Raw genomic sequence first — 12,781 nt, forward strand, 5'->3', positions numbered from 1 at the left:
GGCAGTTAGTAATAACTAAATAAAACACAACTAAAACACTCCATTTTGCACTTTGGGAGTAAGAATTTAACACATGATATTTTTTTAGGATTTAATTTACTTAAAAAAGGACTTTCTGTATTTTTCTTAATGAAAAGCTTTTCTTCATATTTTACAAAAATTTAGCAATTATAGTTTAGAAATTTAAAATACTATTTTTATCACATTCAGGCACCAAAGCAAAGCTTAAATAATGTTATATTAAGTAACAATAATAAAATTATTCATACTTTAACAAAATACACAATTATAATTTTATAATCTTAGATTGTATTTTAGTCACTTTCAGTTTCTATAATAATTCAAGACTATATGTAAATAACACAGACTGGATCACATATTTATCACTACTCATTCTTTAAACACATATAAGTACAAAACAAACTAAAATTTTCATTTTGCTTACAAATTTAATTTAATTTTATCTAAAGCATGAAGTGATTTCTCTAAAAATATCTACCTTTTTACACCTGCACTACAGCTTAACAAGAGTAACAAGTAACAAAATGCTCAGCAATTGTCAGGTATTATACAAATACTTTTTATATGAAATAAAAACAAGCAATACATTTGCAGTGTCTTTCAATTATCACAATAAAATAAACATTTTTAATGAAATGACTTAACAAAACGAAAAAAAAGCAAACAATTTCATATGACATAAAATCAAGGAGTTGCTGGAATAGCAGTAATTACTAACAAACTTTATAATATTAATATACATTTTTACCAAGCAATATACAACAGTACAATTTAAGTAATAAAATACATATTAAATTTAAAGAGCAACTAAGAAGCAATATAGCAAGTTATATTTATGTACCTGCATTTTGTTGACAGTTTCTTTTAGAGTTTCAAGTTGCTGGGCTGATGTCAGAGCTTCCAGACGAATGTCTGTGATTACCATTTCCTTTTCTCTCAATTGTTTTTTCAGCTTATTGACAACTTCTGAACTTCTCTCATCATCTTTCTCATACAATCTTAAAAAAACAAATAACTTATCACTAACACTTGTAGTAAATAAATCTAGAGAATTTTATCACTAACACTTGTAGTACACGTATTTAGGAAATTGTATCAAAGACAACAGTAGTAATATATGTTATCTAGGGAATTGTATCACGGACAACTGTAGTATATTTATCAAGGGAATTGTATCACAGACAACTGTAGTATATGTTACCTGTGGAATTGTATCACAGACAACTGTAGTATATCTATCAAGGGAATTGTATCACAGACACTTGTAGTATATGTATCCAGGGAATTTTATCACTAACACCTGCAATATATGCATTTATGGAATTGTATCACTGGTACATGCAGTACATGTATGTATAAGAACTTAATTATTACTGAAATCTACAGTTCTGTACCTAATGAATCTTTTCACTCACACATACATAACTTGTATTCAAGACTCTATCAATATGTTGTAAAGAATGAAGTTAGCATTATTTCTTCCTTCAGGTTCAGGTGCTTCTTGGCAGATAATCATAACATGACATCTGGGACCAGATTATGAAGTACATATTACATTACTAACAATTAATAATATTAATAATTAAATACAAGTATAGTATTTAAATTTAATACTGTCATCTTTTCTGAAAGCCTAGACTGTGATATAGCTCAACAGCCACATGATTATAAAAGTACAGTGTTTATTGTTGATTAGATTGTTATGTAGAATAACATAAACATGTGCCCTTCATCAACATATACTGAGCTGTGGTGTATAGATATTTGAGTGTCAAGTTAAGTTAAATGCTGAGGAATATGTAAAGCAGCTGTCCATGTGTACAAGGTATACCATGTAGTTTACAGTCTACCAATGGATGATATTAATATTGAGGTGGGTATAGTATATAGATATATAGTACTTGTTGATGTAGTGTGGTATTTGTAACAATGTTTTCACTTTTCTGCATATAAATGTCACTTGTCCAATTTATGTGAACTGTCATTTAAATTGTGTCATGTATTGTTAAAACAGTCCACACATATAAGTCTCTTTATCAAATCAAACTAGTTGAGGATAATGTAGGTTACTGAGTGTCAGAATAGGGAGAGTCATTACATTCTCACAACCTATAAACTCTCACCAGACTCCTTCAGTATCCATTTGAAGAGAATCTCACAGAAATGCCAGTATTCCATCAAGAAATGTCCATGACTGACATCATCTAGCAGTATCTTTCTCACAATGTAATTTGATCACTGATACCACCAATATCAATCACAACAAAAACTTAGTGAATAATGTAGCTACATAATTTTATTATTTAAATCTGTAGGAAAAAATATTTCAGACACAAAATATTTGATTAAAAATATTTTGTTTAAAATAATAACCTTTGTTGATGTAAAATTTTGTGTAGAATATCTTTAACTCTTGTGATTTCATTATCTCTCTATAGAATGTAGTATTCACATTGCTAGTTTCAAATACTAATATTTATATTTTATGAGATTTACTTCAATTTCAAAGATATTTATAAACTTAAGGTGCCTTCTGTGTACATGCAGCCAAGAAAATTACACCTTGCACTCTGGTTATAACCTGCTATCTTAAAACGTGTTATTTTACAGTTTTCATATAGTTTTTGCTTTTCTTTAGCTTGATAATGAGAAGAACTAGTGTATTACCAGTTTACTTTTCAAAGTGCATGCATTCTAGTGCAAGATAGATAATTTTATAATTGTTTATAAAAAAGTATAAATTTCAATTATCTTTCCTGAAACTAACATTTTAAACACTAATAATATTGGTTTTATTGTTCTGCACTGTCCAAAAAATTAGTTTTTGTAATCACGTACATACTTTTTAGATTTTTGTTTTCATTTTTTACTAAGAATATTTAACTTACTCAGATGATGAGTGTGATGACTTAACAGTGTTACCAATACTTCCATTTGGGTTATGTAACCCAAGTAAAGGCGAATTTGGAGAAGAGGAATCTGACTGAAATTGCTTAAGATCTTCCACATCTGATACAGAGCCATTCTTATTCTTTTTGCTTCGAGAAAAGGCTTTGCTGAAAGAACTTCGAAACTATTAAAAAGAAAAGATTGGGAAAAAAGTATTTATGAATTATCTATGACCAGTAGAGGAATAATGAATTATTTTTAAAATATATTATACCAATAGGATAAAAAGTAACAAAATTAGTCAAACAAAAATCTTATTTTTGTAACTGCTAATTACCCTGTACATTTTTATCAATACAATGTGTATTGTTATCTGTCACTCTTGTATAAATCTTAGGATTGATAAAGATAATTTATTACTATAATTTTAGCAACAGACTTGCTTTGGTAACCATGTAAACCTATGCACAACTATTTCATTTTCATATACATAAGTGAATATTTCATTTCAATTCAAGAAAAGGTACATATGGGCTATTTATACATGGACATCCATAACTGGAACTGATGGATTAGAGAAATGGCAGCTAGCCAACAGCACTCACTGCCAACTCGTCTTGAATTGAGGTGGCAATCACTTTTTTAGCCTATCCATGTCCTCAGAGTACAGAGCAAGTCTCTGTGGCAACAGTTTGCAAATGGTAAATGCTGGGATACACAATACAGAGTACGTACATGCTAGGCACTAAGGCCATGCTTTACCCCTTTACATTCAGATATGGTTGGAGAAAATTTGTAACCAGTATTTATGTATTGCATTCTTCATATGAGGAAATACATTCAATACAGAAGTTAATTATCTACCATTATCCAGTAAAGTAAACATCTGATGTTGTAGATCTATTCTTAGTTTCAAATTAATTTCTTTGTATGCCAAGACACTGCAATCTTTCCAGAAATTAATACCTTGACAGCCTTCTCACAGATACTCACAACAATACTATTGTTGACATTCTCTTTACCTTTAAGTCTACAAGGTTACTGGGGCAGCTCATATTCATATAACCTATATAAAAGCTAGTGTGTGTCACATGATGCTCAATTTCTCAAAATAGAATGGATTATAAAAGACAAAACGCATTTATCCAGGTAGAAAAATTTAATTACTGTCTGCTCATTATAATTTTAGTGATGGGGTGTAAGGAGGCCAAGGGTTGTGTGTGTGTTTGCTATAAAACCTTATAAGTGAAGTGAGTTTTGATATAATAAACCTAAAGTAGAGATGTAGTGTGGGTCACCTAGCTTACAGCCAAGTGCATAGAAAATACTGATTCAATTTTAAACTTAAATAATTTCTGAATTAAGCTATTTTCTGTTATATTGCCAAAGTTTTCAATAAAAACAAATATCTTTAATCAATAGAGACTCTAAATTAAGAAACCAATAAATATTCTTCCAGTTTTGTTTTTTTATACATTTCATTTTATGCTTTCAGTACAAAGACTAACAATAATATTAGGTATACATTTGTTGCTAAGCAACATGACATAAAAGCTATTTTTGGAAAGATGTGTTACCAAAATGCACTGGCTTTTCAATATATTAGAAGCTGTTAATCCAAGTGACTTTTACCAACAACTATTCTATAAGTACACCACAAATGATCTTCATTGTGATTGGCACAGAAAGTAACTTATTGACATTTGACTACCCAGATGTATTTTTCTGCCTCTGTTGGTCAAGCTTGATTTTGAAAATTTATTAATTTCAGTTAACTATGAAATATGAGGTTAGGGAATGCTGTGAGGTAGGGGTGGTAGTACATGACTCCTCATTTTTGATGGACTACATGCTGGCCCTTCAAAACAATTCACAGGTTTCTTCTGCAACCACAAATTTTAATTTTAATCCTTTCCCATCTATATACCACATTTATCTACTTCACAGATAAATTGATATTTTTATGCTCTCTTCATTGTGGTATACATGGTTTAAACTCATGCTGTAGGAACTATAGTACCTTTTCAGTGCACTAACAATTTAAGATTGTTCTAATTAGTCTTACCCTCACACCAGGTTTCACCAATCTCTCATAAATTCAGTTCCTTTTTTATCAGTCAGCATTCTAACTTTTTTGAAATTACCTTCTGTTTCTCAATATCAGATACTCTCTGCTATCTTCCATTTTCTGAGATATATTTCTTTACATGATGCCCTAAACGTTTTATGTTAGATGTTTCAGTACTTCTAGTTTTTGCTTAAAAATGTCTTCACTTCAGATTATTCTATTCCTTAGGCTACAGGAACTGTTTAAGGATTCCAGAAATATTTAACTTTGAGTCACTTTCCATTTTCCATAGGTTTTTATTTTCATGTGTTTGGTTATATGGGAATTTGATTGTAGTTTTAATCTGTGATAATTTTAAACTTTGTATTTAAACATAAATTGAACAAAATATCTTTTTATTGGGTAGACAAGGAGACTTAACATGTGCTAACAACAAAGAAGGTGGGAATCAAGTTAACCTTCCACTACAAAATGTTCAACTAAAGTCAGCAGCAACCTACAACTACAGATAAAAAATGTGTATAAATGATAGTAACCTTCAACGAAATGATGCTACACAGAGTAATTTGAGTAGTAATATACAAACACAATGTGTAATATACCACATGCAACATACCCATCCCTTTTTCTTCTTCTTGCTTTTCCCATCACTCAATTCTCCAGATCTAGAGTTTCCGCTGTTACCACTAGACAAAGAGTTGACACTGGATACAGAATCTGTGGACATTTGTCTGGACATCTTGTGCTCTTGGAGTGCTGCATATTAGTATAAAATCTATTTTGAAGTCTATTAACACTGCAAGAAATATCAAGTAATAACAATGATGTATGGGATATAAGTAATACATTTTGTTAATATCTGCATCAAATTTATATTTCACATTTGAGAAGTTTAGTAGTAAACATTAAAATAAATGACAGTTTTATATTTCTACATTATGAATGCAAAATGAGCTATAATACATTATTTGTTACTTGATTTTATTTATCTGTTAAAACCACAAAAAATTTAAGTTTTTATTCAATTCACAATTTCACACTACTTTGCCCATCCCTGAACAATTTCTGCATACATCCATGGTTATAATAATCATTAATACAAAAGATAAGCCCAGTGACACAGCTGTATATCTGCAGAGTTATAATGCAAAAGACCAGTTTTGATACATTGGGTGAGCAGAGCATAGATAGCCTTTTGTGTAGCATTGTGCTCAACTTCAAACAAACAACTCCAGCAGCCTATTAATGACAATCACCTAGTTAAAAGCTAATTAACAAAGATGGTTACAAAAGACAAACCTCAAATGTTTTTCATGCACTCAATCACTAAACAGATCAGGTACAAGTTACTAAATAAGTGTTGTTCTGCAAGACACAAGAAGAAAAACTTGGATAAATGATTATTTATAATTTATAAAAATAATTTATTATTTATTGAAAAGTTGTAATCACTTTTCTGATTTATAAGGTAAAAATTATTTCCTTTTTTATTTCCATTTGGTTCATTAGATATATTGACATTTTATAACAATCTTTAGATTATTTTTTTTTAAACTGTATTTAATATACATCTACTATTTATCAGAGAAATCATCACAAGTTTATAAAATAATAAAATCCCCCATTCAACCTACTGTGGCTATGGTAATAGAAGTTGCATCCTGTTTGTTATCATAAGCCACCTTTTTTCTTACCATTTGAAAATATATTATGGCAGAGAGTAAAATTTATAATACACAGAACAAACAAAAAAATATGTGAAGCTTCACATTTATTATCAGTGCTTTTAATTAGACAGACTTTAACATGGAGAAAATTTTTGGAGAGTACTTAATGAGAAGATGTTTCCAGATGTCAAAGGAATTTTGGGAATAAATATGTGAAATAAGTGAAACAGAAAATTGTTAATGTTATTTTAAGGGTGTTTCCAAACTAAGAGCATCATTTTTCAGGAAGTATTTTAGGTCCTGGACACTATTTCAGCAGAATTTCTTGAAATCAAACTAAAGATTTCTAAAGATAAATTCATAGTTATGCTGAAAAAAATTTTTTTACTTGGATGGAGTTCCTCAGTTAAGAACATGTTCCTAAGAAAGAGTTGTGGTTTTTGAGGGTTTTTACTCATAAGAGTTTGATGGCAGGAAAATATTTTTGAATAAAACGTTTTTTGAAAGACTGGCATAAGATAATTTTTAGCTGGGGCTCTTGGAGATAGACATTTTAGAAAATGAGAATTTTATTTTTGAAAGCTCTGTGAATTGAATATTTTGAGGATATACATACAAGCACAAGAAGAGTGTTCATAAGTATAAAATGAAAGAGATTAATATATATTTTCTTATTTAAACATTCAGTTTTACCAACTGTGATATAGTTTTTCTATAAGTTTGTACAAAGAACTGTTAACCCTTTCTTTATTTAATACAAACTTTTTGACATATGCCAATAATTTATAATTAGTTATGATACATTAATTAACTGACATATCAGAACAAAGCTCAAAAACAGACTGAATCAAATTGTTAGACTACACAACCTCAAACAGCATGAAACTTCAGATATAAATGAATAAACGTATTGACAGACAGATGCTATATGTATACACAATAATTTTGAAATACAGATTGGTATATGACAAAAGAAGCAGGGTAATATACAATGATACTGAAATGTTAATCAGAACAAGGATATAAATATAGAAAAATAAACAAATTATTTTTGACACTTAGATTTGTTTGCTCAAGATTGTATGTATCAAATAATACTGAAGAATATCAAAACCTTTTTCACAAGACTTAATACTAAAAAACAACAGTACTGAATAATTTGATTACCATGTAAAATGATACTGAATCTTTGGTCAGTACAAGAATGTAGACGTGGTATAACTTATAAAAATACTAAAACTGCACAAGATTTGAGATATGCAATGACACATACAGCAATACTGAAATCTTGATCTACATAAGACTGTGGATGTGCCATATGGGTTATTAAAAATCCCAAATAAATGAGATAATTTCTATGAAGGGTTAAGCTTCTAATTATTCACTTATTGGAGATTTTATCTTCTACACTAAAATAAAAGGACTGCTTTGAGAAACATAGCAAGTACATACAAATAAAATAAACAACAAACAAATACACGTAATTATGGATAGTTATACTGAGCAAGTCTGACTTTCAAAATATGATACTAATTATAAGGTGAGTACATATAAAAAAGCTGTTGAGTTGTAATAATTATTAATAACAATTTGTTCTTATATGAGATCTTTGTGGAATAACAGTTAGGTAAGTATTTGAAAAACTGAATTGATATGCCACTATTTTGTCAATTACTTGTTAGAAGAATATGTGAGTGTGTGTTACAGTCAGCACAGTACAGCTCACGATGTTCTATAGTGTTATAAAAGTTTTGATAATGGACTAAATTCATACTTTTTTGAACAGCTTGCATTGACTGCAATGCCATCTTTGTAAGACCAGCTTCTGCACTTTGCTTGCTTAGTGCTTCTAATGTACTCCGTAGCTCCCCAAGTTCTGAATCCTATATAAGTAAAAAGATTTATCATACAATCAAGAAAGTAAATACTGAAATAACAGAAAAATGCTCATTGGTGCAAATAATAACCTATAGCACTGAAAACAATTTAACTCGATCAAAACTTGTAATATTATATCCACAATGAAGAAGTACAACAGCTATAAAAATAATCACCTTTTCCCTCCCCCAATTAAATTTTAATAAAAATTGGGCATCTGATGAACAGGTGCAATCTGAAGTGCAAATAATTGGCTTTTCAGCCCAAGTTCATAAGTTAACATTTCATAAGTCTGGTTTTACACTTCGGTAGTTCATTATATTACATTTCAATAGGGAGTATGACCATCATGAACAGTAATGATACTCTAGCACTGATGTTGCACTCTTGAAATTAGAGCATTGATAAGAGCCCACATTTTTCTTTCAGAGCATCTTTAGTTTCTGAAGTCATTGTATGGAGTGTATTGTGTCATATAAGAGAACCCGATATATGCTTAAGGAGATTGAAGTTCAATGGGTATAAAGGTTACTCCAATTTGTCATTCTCTTCTTCAAAGAATGTGTCAACCAACTTGATATGGTGTAAAGCATGTGTTATTACTCTTGAAGTCGGAATCAAGTGCACCAGAATACAGTAGTACAAAAGGTTGTGGTCTTATAATGTGTAGTATTATTGATTCTATTCCACAAGATGCAGAGGTTTGTACATTTACCAACACATATTACTGCTCACTATATTTCCACCATCAAATGCACCATATTTCTTTGTGAGAATCAGAGGAACCCAATTTCAATTTTTTTGTGATGTGAGTATTAGCCTGTTATATGGCTGCAGAATGATGTACAACACATCTGTAAAAACAGTACCAACCCATATATTAATGTTCCATTCATGTGTTCTTGGTACTAATGCAGGTGAGTTTTTGTTTTATTAGTAAACTCAATTGGCATCTGTGCATAGATTGGCCCTATGAAGTCTGTTTCTAATCATCTATACACTGACATAACATCCATCTGTGGCTAAGCACATCTGATTCAATCTCAAGAGTTTGTATTCTCTAACTGTAGTGCTGAGAGATATTAGTTGGTTGCTTGTTATAATGATGATAGTTTTCCTTGTCTTGTTGTTTAAAAATTATACATTGATTTAGAAGCAGTTCCTCATACATTATGGGCACTTTGAACAATTCATATCAGCCTGCTGTAATTGGTTGACTTTTGCCCATCTGATGCCTCTTCACATGAGGAAAACAAAATGCCTTCTTTGAGGTATAGTCATCATTCATGAGAGGTTTGGGGTACAATGAGCTATGTGGTTCACTTCAAAGTGAAAAATGAGACAACAGTCTTATACCAATATAAACAGTAAAGATTCAATGATCAATCATTTGTATTTCAGATCACGTGAATGATAACAATGAGCTGATGGGGTGATTTACATTATTTTGAAACTGTAATTTTTGCTGTGCCATAGCTCTGATGATAAATGTCTGGTTATCCTTTAATTTTGTTAAATGGTGTCTATTCAATGATTAGTAAAAGGTTCACAGACATGATTAACAATTATAAAGTAACTAATTTTTTGCTGATTCAATATCATTAAATACTTTCATGATTTACTTAACATTGTTTCAAAATGAAGCAATACTGATGACAAAATGGGAGAACAATACAATAAAATTATATATATGTGCAAAACATAAAATTATGCATTGTCAACTGTGTTTACAAAATGGCATTAAACAATTAACATTAATTTTTATTACACTAAAAAAAAATTATATAATTATAATTTGAACCAACCAAATTGCAAGGTAGGGAAAATGCATAAATTTATTCTTTTGGCTTTGTACACAAAATAAACAAACTATTTCAATGTCTATGTAACAATAACTTCTGACAATAAATAAATAATAATAAAAAATCGAGAGATCCAATAGCACCCAGAAGACTGTGCCAGATATATTAAATGTTATTTAACTTATACAATTCTAAATCAACATACTATATTTTATGTAAAGATTTAATGGAATATAGTATTATATATTCGTGACGCTATTATTTTTATGATATTAGTTTTAAAAGTAATATTATAATACATACTTTTTGTTCAGCAGTGGCCGTTAGATGGTGAAGCCTATTAGTCATATTCGACAAAGACTGTTCAAAAGCTGCTACCATATGGGCCTGTAAGATGCAAAATATTGTGAAGAATTACTATTAATACCTGCAAAATATTTTGAAATCACAAGTTCTACAAAGTACAAAGTATCCTTGGCTCAGTTTGTCACAATCTTTTTTGTTTTTTTAAAATTTCATTCATAAACAGAATGAAAACGTGAACTGTTTCGAACATTACAGAATTATGTCTAAAATGCAAATAACGTATGCTCTCTTTTATTTCTAAGACAAAAAATGAAAGTCATAATATTCCTTTCGCAATCATTGGGTTCGCGCCCGAGTCGTGCCAAACATGCTCGCCCTCCCAGCCGTGGGGGCGTTATAATGTGACGGTCAATCCCACTTTTCGTTGGTAAAAGAGTAGCCCAAGAGTTGGCGGTGGGTGGTGATGACTAGCTGCCTTCCCTCTAGTCTTACACTGCTAAATTAGGGACGGCTAGCACAGATAGCCCTCGAGTAGCTTTGTGCGAAATTCCAAAACAAACAAAACAAACAATTCGCAATCATTATTAAGTACGGTAGTACTTAACAGTAGAGATCGACAAGGTTTCAAACAATTCACGCTCCGAAAAACCACCTAACTGAATTCCGAAGCGAAAAACCAACATTCAACAAGGGCTATCTGCTCAGCCCAACCGAGGGGAATCGAACCCCTGATTTTAGCGTTGTAAAACATTCAAAGTTATGTTTACGATATAATATGCGCATATATACTAATTATACCCTAAAAAGGTAGCTACCATTTCGGGATGACAATCAAAAATGTCTAAACAGCAACTTTTTCGTCTACTACATATTTACTTACTTCAGTGATGACGAGAAAACCCACTTGTAGAGAAAAATATATATGTAAAAATGGCTGATATGGGTTGAGAAAAATTTTAAAGGTTTAGAAGGTTGAAAATATTTTACTTAGCTCAGGAAAGAAATTTAACATGTTTATATCCGACTATGCCCATTTTACTTGTTTTTTACGTTGATTCATACATTAGGTTAGATATTAGAAATCTGTGAACCTGACGATGACCGAAGAAGGTCGAAGCGCTGTTCGCTCCTCTACATAAAAAAAATTCTCAACCCAAACCAGCCGTTTTTATATATATATCTACCTACTTGATCACGTCAGTGGGGCTATCCCCTAGATGGCTCAAACTATCACTAAAAGATTTCTCCAGCTTACTTCTCTGGTCTGTGGGTATACAATTTTATCATTCCAATAAATATATAAAACTTTTTTATAAGTAATAATCATATCATGCACTTATTTAAAACTTTTAATCTTAATTCAACCTAATAGATGACGCTACATATCGATTGATAGTTTATTTTATTTTTGAAATTTGCACAAAGCTACTCGAGGGCTATCTGTGCTAGCCGTCCCTAAAAGTGTTAGAGGGAAGGCAGCCATCACCACCCAAAGGTAAAGTGGGATTGACCGTCACATTATAACTGTTTAGCGCGACTCGGATGCGAACCCGTTTGATATAAAGGTAAAGTAACTAACTGCTTTATATATATGTAACATAAAAAAAATTATGTTAATTTTTTGAATTATGAATTATGAACATTAAAAAATTTGAATTTTAAAATGCAGTAAAGATCCTGTTCTAAAAAGCAGTGAAGCAGAATTAAAACTACAATAACAAATTTATAGAATTTAATTCTCTACTTTGGTAGCTAACTGTAGGCCAAAGTAGGGATTACATTTTATAAATTCGTGATCGTGATTTTCATTCTTGTGAAAGTTATAGCTATCAGAGGTATGGACATACTAAAAGTTTACAGATGTTGTGATATTCCATGGACATATCAAATTAAACAAATAAATAAAAAAGAAAATTTTGATGGAAAGTAGGAATAGTTGGTTTTTCGTAGAATTGCTATGAGAAATATCCAAAACAACCACAACAATAAAAATGTTGTGATGAAAAGTACACAAACAAGTAATGTGATACTAGTTGGATAGATTTTAAAACGAATTTCAATTCCCACTTTAGTTGGAAAATTTAGACTGTTTTATTTATCTGTGCGGATCACATTGCCAAACAAGGTAGGAATTGAAAATCGTTTTAAAA

The 12,781-nt window shown here is 30.5% G+C and overlaps 1 protein-coding gene across 4 annotated transcripts in view; it reads right to left on the reverse strand.

Moving 5' to 3' along the window:
* Nucleotides 1–12,781, reverse strand: part of LOC143226032 (uncharacterized) — a 339,996-nt gene that overhangs the window by 23,683 nt on the left and 303,532 nt on the right. For all 4 annotated transcript variants that reach the window (XM_076456428.1, XM_076456429.1, XM_076456431.1 and 1 more), the window contains 5 exons: nucleotides 10,629–10,712; nucleotides 8,420–8,528; nucleotides 5,595–5,734; nucleotides 2,910–3,094; nucleotides 863–1,019 (listed from right to left, as the gene is read on the reverse strand). In XM_076456428.1, coding sequence (XP_076312543.1) covers nucleotides 863–1,019; nucleotides 2,910–3,094; nucleotides 5,595–5,734; nucleotides 8,420–8,528; nucleotides 10,629–10,712 — 675 coding nt within the window. The remainder of the gene's footprint in view (nucleotides 1–862; nucleotides 1,020–2,909; nucleotides 3,095–5,594; nucleotides 5,735–8,419; nucleotides 8,529–10,628; nucleotides 10,713–12,781) is intronic.

The sequence above is a fragment of the Tachypleus tridentatus genome, chromosome 9, assembly GCF_004210375.1.
Source record: "Tachypleus tridentatus isolate NWPU-2018 chromosome 9, ASM421037v1, whole genome shotgun sequence".
In the NCBI taxonomy this organism is placed as follows: Eukaryota; Metazoa; Arthropoda; class Merostomata; order Xiphosura; family Limulidae; genus Tachypleus; species Tachypleus tridentatus.